Source organism: Bos indicus x Bos taurus, chromosome 12, assembly GCF_003369695.1.
Source record: "Bos indicus x Bos taurus breed Angus x Brahman F1 hybrid chromosome 12, Bos_hybrid_MaternalHap_v2.0, whole genome shotgun sequence".
NCBI classification, from domain to species: domain Eukaryota; kingdom Metazoa; phylum Chordata; class Mammalia; order Artiodactyla; family Bovidae; genus Bos; species Bos indicus x Bos taurus.
The window spans coordinates 2322842-2334849 of NC_040087.1; the positions used below are offsets into that span (position 1 = coordinate 2322842).

Sequence of the window (12008 nt, forward strand, 5' to 3'; positions counted from 1 at the left end):
ATGTGTCAAGCCCTAAATGAACCTTGAGAGAATTGTACATTTTTAATAGACTTTTAAGATAGAACATCTTGAGTGAAAGAGTGAGTGAAGTCACTCAGTCGTGTCCGACTCTTTGTGACCCCGTGGACTGTAGCCCACCGGGCTCCTCTGTCCATGGGATTCTCCAGGCAAGAATACTGGAGTGGGTTGCCATTTCCTTCTCCAGGGGATCTTCCCGAGCCAGGGATCGAACCCAGGTCTCCTGCATTGCAGGAAGACACTTTAGAACATGTTAGGGCTTCCCTAACAGTTCAGTTGGTAAAGAATCCACCTGCAATGCAGGAGAGGCCAGTTCAATTCCTGGGTCAGGAAGATCCACTGGAGAAGGGATAAGCTACCCACTCCAGTATTCTTGGGCTTCCCCTTGTGGCTCAGCCGGTAAAGAATCTGCCTATTGTGTGAGACCTGAGTTCCATCCCTGGGTTGGGAAGATTTCCTGGAGAAGCAAAAGGCTACCCACTCCAGTATTCTGGTCTAGAGAATTCCATGGAAAAAAAAAAAAAAATTCCATGGACTGTATAGTCCACGGGATTGCAAAGAGTTGTACATGACTGACTGACTTTCACTTTCACATGGAGAACTTTGTAAGTGCCCTAAGACATCCTAAGTTTCGCCAAATACTTAGAGAATATTATCTCCCAGGCCTTTGGCTGCAGGCTCAGATTACAGCTGAGGATATTAAGATCGCTGTTTTTGCAAAGTGACTTAGTTAATGGGGGAAACAAAGTAATAGATACTTTAAATTATGTGTCATAAATGTTCTAGTTGATAGATGTTTGTGTTGTATGGTGACCTCTCACTCACTGACTCTGTGTTCCAAGCTCAGTAAATAATACTTCGACTCACTGTAGGAAGGGAGTAGCACGCTTTCAAGTTATTTGGTTTGAATGAATCTCAGATAGTTTAAATTGGCTTTTATAATCTTTTTTTTTTTTTGGTTTACAGTATTTGAATATGATAACTTTCTCAAAACACTGTTTTAAAATTGTAAGCTTTTAATGTAAATAGAAGAAAGACCTTGTTCAAGGTTAGTTGTCTTCTTTTAGTCAGCAGTTATGTGTCTTAGGTATACTCAGAAAATATTGTTCATTCCATAAAAGATTTCTATTGCCATACCATTTTGTATGTGTCAGCAAGAATTTTTTCTGATAGCTTTATAAGGACACATGTAAATACTTTGCTTTAGGCAGGAAGCTATCATGGTTGCTAGACACATTCTTTATTTTAATGCATAAATTTGAAAAATGAAGACTAGAAATGTCAGAAAGTACATAGAGAGTATTGAGTTATCAACCTTCTTGTATAGATGCACTAATTCACTTACCTGAGGGAATGAAATTAAGTAGAGCCTGAACCTTAACTGCGTTTCTTGACATTTTTGCATGTAATTTTGTAAGCGTAATATTGCTCTACTGACTCCTTTCGGAGAGGAAGCCTATCATTTCAGTTTTTGTAAAGTGCATCTTTAATGGAGATTCATTTTATCCTCAAGGCTACTGTGATTTGACTATGGATATTATAAAAATGCTAAAGCAAAGTTTATATTTTGTCTGATCCTTTTATAGGGGAGGATGTAGAAATTTCTCTCTCTTGTAAGTAATACAGATACTCTCAGTATGATAAAGTTAATTTAGTAAGCTTTCTTTGAGTATAGTAACTATGATTCTGGTTGTTTTGATAGTTTTATTTTTGTTCCGATAAATAATTCTTTTTCCTTCTGCATCTTATTCTAAGACCTAAGACAGGACAGTGTACATATTGATATTATGAGAAAGGCGGCTTCATTCTTACTCTCATAAGAATTTAGTTTTCTATTTCTTGCTAAGCAGCAGTAAACATCGACTGAGCAGTCATAAGGAGAATAGCGAAAATGACCTCATAGAGATTTTTGAGACTGGGAGATTGAGGACCTTTATGATATTGACGTGGTTATTCAACATATAAAGGAAAGTTTGACAGGAATTGGCTGATGATTTCACTCAACAAATGAGTTTAATTTATAAATATAAAGCTTTTGGAAAGGTGATGAATAAAGCAGAAAAATCTCATTATTAGTGAGCTTCCAGGTTGGTGAGCATTACTGAGGTGTATGATACTACATTTTGATAGTTTTATAATACAGGATGATAATTGATGGTTTAGGAAAACCCGGTGTGGTGTGTAAGCCTGTAGGAAGGATCTCAGGTGGCCAGGGAACACTTGCCCTAGGAAGTGATGGCTAATGTGAGCCCTGCTGGATAGTGGGAGGCAGCAAAGTGACTATCTGAGGAGGAGGCATAAGTACATTTATTTTGAATTTCTTATATCAAGCTTAACATCTTCAAAACCAAATTCTTTATTCTTGTCTCTAAAAATGTCATTCCCTCAAATTATAATCGTTTTTTGCCAGCTTGCAAAGCAACAGAACACCGTCGTTATCTTCGCTCATTTCCTCTGTTCAGTCAGATGCTAATTTTCGATTCTGTTATGTATATATCCCCCCCCTTTCTTTCCCTGTTTTCTTGTCCTGTTCTCTGACCTGCTCCAGCAGGGCTTGCATCCTTGCTTGGATAGCTGCAGCGCCTGTTTCTGTGACTCTAGTCTATCTTCAGTCCATTGTCCGTGCTGCTGCTCCTTGGGTTTTCCAAAGTGCGGATCTGATTACATTGCTTTCCTGTGATAAATACTCTAAACATTGTCTGTAGTTATTAGGGAAAAGAAAAAAGCTTTTTGGTTTATTGTAAACTTCCTTTCCATAGTTTCGCTCTGGTGTATCTCTAGCTTCATCCTCTGCAGTTTGTTCTCAGACTTCATTTTGTGGCCCTTACAAGGGATGGCTTGTCATTCATGTATGCACTGTACTAGTCACTATCTGAAATGCAAGCTACGCTTCTCAGCTAATGACTTAAGTTCTTCAAACCTTAGATCAAGCATCATTGCTCCAGGAATGACACACATGCCTCCTGTCCTTTCTCTATTGTGAATAATTTTCATAGATTTTGGATGGTTAGTTTGTTTTGATTTTGCCATCAGACACTATGCTTACTAAACACAATGATCATATTCTTTTAAACTCTGTACCCCTAGTCCCTGCCACTCTGAGAAACACGTAATAGTCACGCTGTTGGATATTTGTTGAATAAAGGAAAGAGATGGAATGGGACCAGATATCAGATGGTTCTTAGGTATTAGGTTAATAAGTGTGGTTTTTATAATGAAGCCACTAAAGATTTAAGACAAAGGAGTCATGATATGTGAGCTATCTTTTGGATGGAACAGCAGTATTAAAAAAACAAAGTTTGTAGAGAGAAAGACAGTATTGGTTTTGAAAATACTGGAATGCTTCCTTACTCTTGAAAAACCTTCCTTAGGTTGGAAATATATTTATAGACTGGTTTGCAGTCTGGAATGCAGTTGTGAATCTGGAGCTGGTGATGGGAACTTGGAAGCCACCAGTGTATGGAGACCCTATTCCTAATCCAAAGCCTAACCCTCATTTGACTGTATTTTAAAGTCTCAAGGCTACATTTGTGAACTATTTGTATTTTTTAGTGATTACTTTCTTCCTTTTTAAAAGGGAGTCAAGTACGTGTTCTCGATCATGAGACAGAACTCATGTTCATCTCTGCTAGTAGAGGGATTTTAGTGAAGATGATGGCCAGGTGAAACTGTTTTCAGTGCAGGATGGTGACTTGTGACAAGTGCCTATATCTAGAAGACTCATTGGATTTACCAAATTTTATCATTTGCCTTCTTCCTTCAAAGTGTGGCACTAAGGTCTTTGAAAGATTAATTTATCATTAATTTTCTAAAGATTAATGATGAAGAAGATGGAGTTTATCCTCTTAAACTTTTATGAAGGTTAGAACCTATATTGGGTTCTTAAGTTTCTGATGTTATTTTACAAAAATAGGAAATAATTGATGCATTTGCAAAGTGGAGTTATTTATTAATAAAAAAATATTGAAATGGAATTCTTTTAAATCATGTTGATAAACTTGGGAAGTTTCAAGTATACGTTTTCACAGGTAAGGGTCAGGGAATTCAGTACAGTGCCTTGCTCTCTATTATTTTACACAAAGTTGCAATGATACTTGGGGACCCTTAAGAAAAATGCCAGCGTTCTGTAAAACTGTAAGCCCAGTTTGTTCTGAAGAGAGGAGAAGGTCACAGATTTCATTTCTGGCTTTGTCTGCTCCTTTGCAAATGAATGATTTTGGTGGGACCCTGAGAGACCTAGAGAAAAGCTGTGGGCGACTTAGCAGAAAGCTACCACCACTCCTTTCAGAAAAGTTATGTGCCACTAACAGAGCATTAGAGTCAAATTTCTTTATGAAGAATAGTGCTTTTTATTTTCATCTTTCTCTGTGTCTTGTATGTTTCTCTTTTTTTTTTTTCCAGTTTGAAAAAGAGTTTACCGACCACCAAGAAACTCAGGCTCAACTGCAGAAAAAAGAGGCAGAGATTAATGAGCTTCAAGCAGAGTTACAAGCTTTTAAATCACAGGTAAAATACTATCTACCTGGAGTGAATTTGGGTATTGAAAACTTATAGGGTAACAAAGGTTGTATCATGTCTTCACAGCATCAAAATTTTGAAACTTTAATTTTTCTTGTATGTTTTCATATTTTTGTTTATATATATTTCTATTCTGCTGTGTTTAAATTTTTTAAGTTATTTTGCCTTTTTTGTTTTTTTAATTTGCATTTTTTAAAATGTTTAATCTCTTCCTTGTGTTTCATTTGGGTTTTGTTCCTGATGTCATGTGTTTGCTAGATAATTAAGCACTAAGGGTAAGAAAGTCTTTTATTATTAGATTTGTCATTCATCACTGATCTTTATCCCACTACAGAAAATTATTGCTCAAGCTATTTATTTTTCAAAACCTTCAGCCTATGGGTACCTTGCAGTGAAAGATAACCTCTAGCTGAATGAGAACATTTTCTGATAATTTTTCAATTTCCAAAAGTAAACATTTAAAACACAACAAAAAAGGGAGCAAGTCTGGATTATGAAGTAGATAGCTCACATATATACTCTCTGCACACAAAACAGGTAGCAAGAAATACATTATCTACATGTTTTACATGGATGAAAGTAAGGAAGTAGAAAATTCATAGCTAAATTCCTTCATGTAGATTTACATGCAAGATGATGAGCAGTAAGTATAGTTTTGCTATCTTCCTTTCATCCTAATTTATGGTTATGTTGAAATAATGTTAGGCATACTTTTCCCTATGTTATTTGCAATTTTGTTCTCTTTTTTTTAGTTAGTGTATAGTTTTGTTGCAGAGTCTGTCTGAAGATACTCTAGGAATTATCTGTTAGTGTTCAATTTGGGGGGAAAAAAATAGAATCTTTCTTTAAGAAAATTCTCAGTGATCATCTTTCTCTAGTGCTGCAAGAGAAGGTACCACAGTTTGTTGAAAGTTTTCATCTTTCTTATGTGGTTCCCTCTCCCTCATATTAAAGAAACATTCGGCTGTGTTTTCTATATTTCAGATTGAGCTTTAGACACTGAAATATTCATGACAATTTTTTCCTGGTCCAGGCTAGTATAAATTTAGACTTTCCTTTCTTTTAATTTTTCCTAATTGAAGCATTTCTTGTAAATCTATGCTAGAAAATTTTAGTTTATAGAAAACATATTCACTGTGTTTGAATATGTTGTTGCTGCATATGATTTTATATAAAACGGGAATATATTTACATTTTGAAACAGATTAAATCAAGCGGTCTCCTATGTTGTTTTAGATTGTGTACAGTGATAACCTCTGTTTATGTCTATCAGAAGAAAGCCTGTTATTAGAGATTTGACATTGACCACATACTAAGTTTTGAAGAACAAATGACAAATCCTTTCTTTGGATTAGTTTGTATTTCTCATGGAATATTTGCATTTGTCTTAATATACTTCTCTTTGATCAAAGCTGTGCTGATGATAAAGGTTATGAATAAAATGTGTTCTGTTATCCATGATTTCATTCCTTGTGTCACTTAACAGCCAAGTGCTGTTAGACGCTGGGCACAGACTGGGGGCACGGTGATAATAGTGTCTGGCCTCAGCAGTGACATTCTCAATCACACTCATCAAAGTCTAGAGCAGAAAGGCAGCTATACCTTTGTTTTAAGACATTAATTGTTAACTATAAATGCCTATTGAATGTGAGTACGATGTACATACATCCTTAACGTTCAAAGGGCTGTGGTATCCATTATTACAGCAACCCAGCCCAACACTAAAGTGATTCTTTCTTTATATGTAATGTTTTTGATAAGGCATGTTTTTTGATTGTGGTCTCAATTTCTCTTAAATACTTTTTCTTTTTTTTTTTTTTGCTGATTTTGGATGTTGATTTCAGGCCTTTGTGCATAATCTACTTTCCATAATTTTACCATAAAATTTTTAAATGATTTATTAATACTTATATAGCTATATGGCTTAGAGTTGAAGTTAGTTTCAGGAAATCATCATCACAAAAATTATTTCTCAACTCCTATCACCTTCATGGTAGTAAAAATGCATCTATTTTTATTAAGCAACAGAAGCATAAGGATAGAAGTGCCTGGTAACCAGGTCGTGTCTTGCTTTTGCAGGTCTTACTAAGAATCTTAGTTAATTTTTCCTCAAGGGCAATGTGGCAATATTATTTCCCTCTCTTTTTCTGGATCTTATTTTTTTTTTTAAATTTTTACTAACTTAAATGCTGGTGTCCCACAGAATTCTGTATATAAACCTTTCCTCATGCTCCGTCCTCTGGGTGAAGTTACCTGCACAAATGGCTTCTTCAGTTGTCCTCTTGAGACTGCTGACTTGCAGATCTTTTAGACCCGGGTCACTATTCGCCTCTTGGACATTTCCACCCACATGACCATAACTGCCTTAAAATGGGGAGTAATCTTTCTGGCAGTTACATTTTTAAGAAAACAAAAGCTATAATAATACTCTTAAATTGGGGAAAAAATTTGTTGAAATTTTGTTTGTAGGTTAAACCACATGGCATTACTGAAATTCAGTTGTTTTTGGTTTCAAACAAAATTTTTGAGAAACTTTTGGTTTCAAACAAAATTTTTGAGAAACGTATGCTTGGACCTGCCTTGTAGAGAGCTCTTTGTCATGGTTCTTATTGTTTTTCCCCTGTAGTTTGGTGCCTTGCCACCTGGTACCTGTTTGCCTCCTTCAGATGGAAACGGAACCGGCCTTCCAGCCCTGCCCCCACCGCCGCCCCCGCCGCCCCCACCGCCGCCCCCACCCCCGCTCCCGGGGCTGCCCTTACCGCTTGGCGGAGGGCCTGTGCCCCCGCCCCCTCCGCTGGGACTTCTCACTGGACAGACCGCTCCACCTCCACAGATCCTGCCTTTTGGGTTAAAACCAAAGAAAGAATTTAAACTGGAAACCAGCATGAGAAGATTAAATTGGTTAAAGGTATAACAGAAACAAGTAGAGAAATAATACTGTTTCTTAGATTAAAGCTTAAATTTGTATTTACTGGTATATAATTTCTTATGGGAACCTTATGCAAAATGGTATTAAATAAACAGGAATTCTTTTAAGAAAAGTGTTGAGTTTAAAGCCCTTTACTGTTGACTAAAGCTTTCTAGTTTATAAATTGTGTAGGAGTCTATGATAATTGGGATTTGGTTTATAATCAAATGCATACATAACATTTAAATACATACATTACATAATTTAATATTATCATGATTATACCATGTATTTTGAAATGTTTTAAAAAATACAGAAAAGTTAGTATTCTTAGGAACTTTTTTATGTTGGTAGCTATTGCAAAAATTATTACTTGCTGGCTGAGGTGGATATTTAGTAGAGACACAGGAATTCAGAATCCTGCAGAAAGATGGTTTCACGGATCACATAAACTGAGCATTGTTAAAGATTAGGAGAAGTATAACTGAGAAAGAACAAACTTCATTGCATTCAGCTTCAGTCCCCAACTATTTGAGAGTGGAACCTTTTTTTTTTTAATCCTTTTCCCTAATAACACCTTAACTTTCTACAGAACTTGTATTTCATTGAATACACTTTGTAAAAAATATTATGGAGATTACTCCATAAATATCTGCTGGCAGCTCTGGGATACTGGGTGTGTAGATGGTGACTGGGTAGGGGACAGATGATACACTCAACCGTTTGTGAATCTGTCTTGTCTCTGACTGCAGATCAGACCTCAGGAAATGACTGAAGACTGTTTCTGGGTAAAAGCAAATGAAAATAAGTATGAAAGTGTGGATTTGCTTTGTAAACTTGAGAATACGTTTTGTTGCCAACCAAAAGGTAAGTTTAATATCTTGCTTATTTGTTACTTTTAGTATTTTAATATTGCAACTCTTTAGATGCTTTCAATAGTATTATTTGTATCCTATAAATGATGTTTTTACATTAATAATGGATAAATGAAGTTAGTTTTTTTATGTAGAGGATCAACCAAGCAATTTTTAAAATGCAAATGATTAATACCAGAGTTAAAAAATTTCTACACGATACCTTCTTTGAAGATATTCTCAGTTAGACTTTCATAAAGGAGGATATTTTCAGAGAAAATTTTGATATGAAAATTCCCTCTGCTGCTAAGTCGCTTCAGTCGTGTCCAACTCTTCGCGACCCCATGGACTGCTGCCTACCAGGTTTCTCCATCCATGGGATTCTCCAGGCAAGAACACTGGAGTGGGTTGCCATTTCCTTCTCCAGTGCATGAAAGTGGAAAGTGAAAGTGAAGTCGCTCAGTCGTGTCTGACTCTTCGCGACCCCATGGACTGCAGCCTACCAGGCTCCTCCATCCATGGGATTTTCTGGGCAACAGTACTGGAGTGGGGTGCCATTGCCTTCTCCCGAAAATTCCCTCTAGTCAATGAGAAATAGAAGAACAAAATCAAAGTGTGAGTCTTCCTCTAGTCATAATTTTCCCACTCTTTAATGTTGCAGTGACTACCATGTAATTAATTAGTATGGCTCATATGGGATAGAAATTATCAGATTTATAGATTATCTTGAAAGGTAGCTTGAAATAGAGTCTGTGAGTAGATTATATCATCTTTTCATTATGAACAATGAAATTCATTTTCAAGAGCTACCCACAGATAGCTTTTACCTACCTATGCACTGTGAATTTTCTCTTTTTAACAATTATATTTAGGAATTACTCTTGTCTGAAATTTGATTTTGTTATGGGCCTACCATTTATGTTTCAGGGTTGATACTTACATATACTGTTTATTTCATTTTTGAGTAATACATTCTAGATTTGTAGTACAAACCCTTCACATCAGGCATTATCTTTTATTTTTCAGAAAGGAACCTTTTAACAGACTTATGCCACTTATATCCCTGAGCTCATCAAACAGAGAGGTGGTAGGGAGAGATTGCATTGGACAGAGCTGGGAATACTTGGTGTAGACTGAAGTGCTGACTTCTTAAAGTGCCTACTGCGTGCTAGGTACCATGCCAGAGGCTTTATGTATCTGATTTAACTTGATCATCACAGCAACCAAGGGGTGCTGGCAGATACCAAAAACATCATTTGCATTCCTTTGAAATGCTTTCTAAATTAAAATTAGAAACTGTTTCTAAAAAATAATATGTTAGAAACTCTAACAGGTTAATTGTAAATTAGATTTCTAGAATTTGTTTTAAATCCAAAGCCTTTATCAGATATTTTGAAACACCATTTTTCCTGACTAAAATAGTAAAAATAATATATTTTGATCTTTGAAAACCAGGGGAATTTCTTAGTAAGCTAACCCTAGTAAAACTTGTGAAGTAAGCAGATCTTAATTTTACCTTTTGATTATGGAGAATCAAAATTTTCTTTAAAAAAGATTAGTGCACTCTTCAGGCAATCAAGGAAAATATATGGCAGTTAAAATGTGTATTTGCATGTAAAACACTTCAGAATTTCAGATTTCATAATCTGGAATTGATTAGTTTTCCCTTTGCTTTTCTTGTAGGTGGAAAGGGTGATATCTAAAAGCTGTTTAAGTAATACTGCCATCCAGCTACTCTTTTTTTCCTCTCTGTACTCTGATTACTTTCTTAATTAATGAGGCTCAAAAGGGAAACTTGTTAGCATGCCTTCAATTTAGCTGTAGTGTAGCCTTAAATGAAATAATTGGACCTTTAAAAAATTCTTAAGTCATCTAACTTTAGCCTTATGATTTAAGGTTGAAAAAAATAGACATTAGCTCAATCTAATATCAGTTGTAAAGGTTAAGGTGAGGAAATGATGATCCTTTTTTGAATATTCCATATTTCAGTATCTTTCTGACTCTGCGTGTATCCCCAGAGCCCCAAATCTCTCTTCAGTTTGACTTAGAGGCTGGCAGAGGTCTACGACATCTTTTCTTTCAACTCAAATGCAGCTTCCTCTTTTCTGTGACATTATATAAATGATCATTGGAAAAATGAGGAAGCCCACGGTCATAATGCTGGGCAATGCCAACATCTTACAATGCCAACAGGAGGCAAGCTGTGAGGGCGACTGTTTTTTTGGTCAGGATTTTAAAGAATAATTCCTAGAAAGCATTAGTTGAGGAGCCTTAAGTGTGCTTTTTGGCCTGATTAGTATTTTATTAGAAAAGATCATTTGTTAATGCTTTCAGAAGGACAGGACTTTGTGTAGATATAGGAAAGACAAGAAAGGAAGGCAAGACAAAGGTGCCTGGAAAACTTAGACAAGACACAGGGGTGTTGGATAGGTTGCTCCTTGTTCCTTTATTCATGGCCTGGCTGCAACTTTTGCCTATTTCCCATGATGCCAAACTTTTCTTTGAATCAGTTTTGTCATTTCTGCAGAATTCAGAATGGAAATGCAGTTGCTCTCCCCTCTCTAGCAGGCAGGGGGCGATAGAGGCATGAACATGGGTTGATTGATTGTTGGCTTGCATCACAGTTTGGCAGGAAGGACACAGGATTCAGATTACTGAAAAATTAACGGATTTTTAGAGAAAAGGTGTGTTTTGCTTGTTTTTTTTTTTTTTTTTAAACTTGTAGTACCTCTTTGGACTAAGAACCAAGGCTCTTTCTCTGATTACAAAGGTGAATGTTCCATTCCAGGCATTTTAAATGGTAGACACCAGTCTTTGTGCATTTGAAATTGGCAGAAAGGAAAAAGAAAAAAAAAAAAAACAGAACTGAAGCCAGTAATTTAAAAAGAACCTTGGAATTCTCTCTCATGTTCTTTATTTTTTTTTGTTACCAAGTATGGTTCTTTGTCTTATAACGCTTTAGGTTTATGAGGCATTTAGGTTAAGATAATTGGGTTTCAGAGGGCTCATACCCAGAAAAGGAAGAGGAACTAATCATTCCTGTTGAGCACTTGTGGTATGCCAGCCCTGAACTGGGTCGTCTTCATGTGACCTTGTTTAATCTTTACTGCATCTCTTCTGAGGTTTTTCTCTTGGTCTGCTGATTGAAACAATTGTAACCACACAGTACCACCCTGCCCCATCAACTCACAGATGGAGCAAGATGTTCTTGAGAGAGTTGAGCCTTTCCTCTTAACTCATGTTGCTCTTTATTATTTTTCTTCTCTTTTTTTCCAGTTAGATTTTACTTATTTTGCTTTTTAAACTAATCTCCTTCCTATGACTTTTATACCATTGCTTCAATAGGAACGTGTTTTGTGTCATAAGGAGTACAGAAACTCCTAAGTCCTTTCCTATGAAATCAATATTTTTTTCTGATTCAGTTATATCATTTTCTTTTTTATACTTTATTTCCCTTGTAAGTATCTCACTTTAGTTTTCTTGGTTCTCTCCATCCTAAACTTTTGAGATGAATCTTAGTTTTCTATAGTTTAGATTCTTTTGAAAGTAACATGTTGGCATTTTTCCTAATCATATATTTTTTTTCTCATCTGCCTCATTAATTTCTCCTGCTTTTTCTCTATCCTGTTTATCTACAGTTGTTCACCTCAAGTATTTACAGGGGACATATCGTATGTGAAGACTTGTGTTTGGCACGGGGGACACTGTGG

At 36.0% G+C, this 12008-nt stretch overlaps 1 protein-coding gene across 1 annotated transcript in view; it reads left to right on the top strand.

Annotated features, from left to right (window-relative positions):
- Positions 1–12008, top strand: part of DIAPH3 (diaphanous related formin 3) — a 563088-nt gene that overhangs the window by 206331 nt on the left and 344749 nt on the right. The window contains exons 15-17 of the mRNA XM_027557103.1: positions 4420–4524; positions 7163–7444; positions 8197–8311. Coding sequence (XP_027412904.1) covers positions 4420–4524; positions 7163–7444; positions 8197–8311 — 502 coding nt within the window. The remainder of the gene's footprint in view (positions 1–4419; positions 4525–7162; positions 7445–8196; positions 8312–12008) is intronic.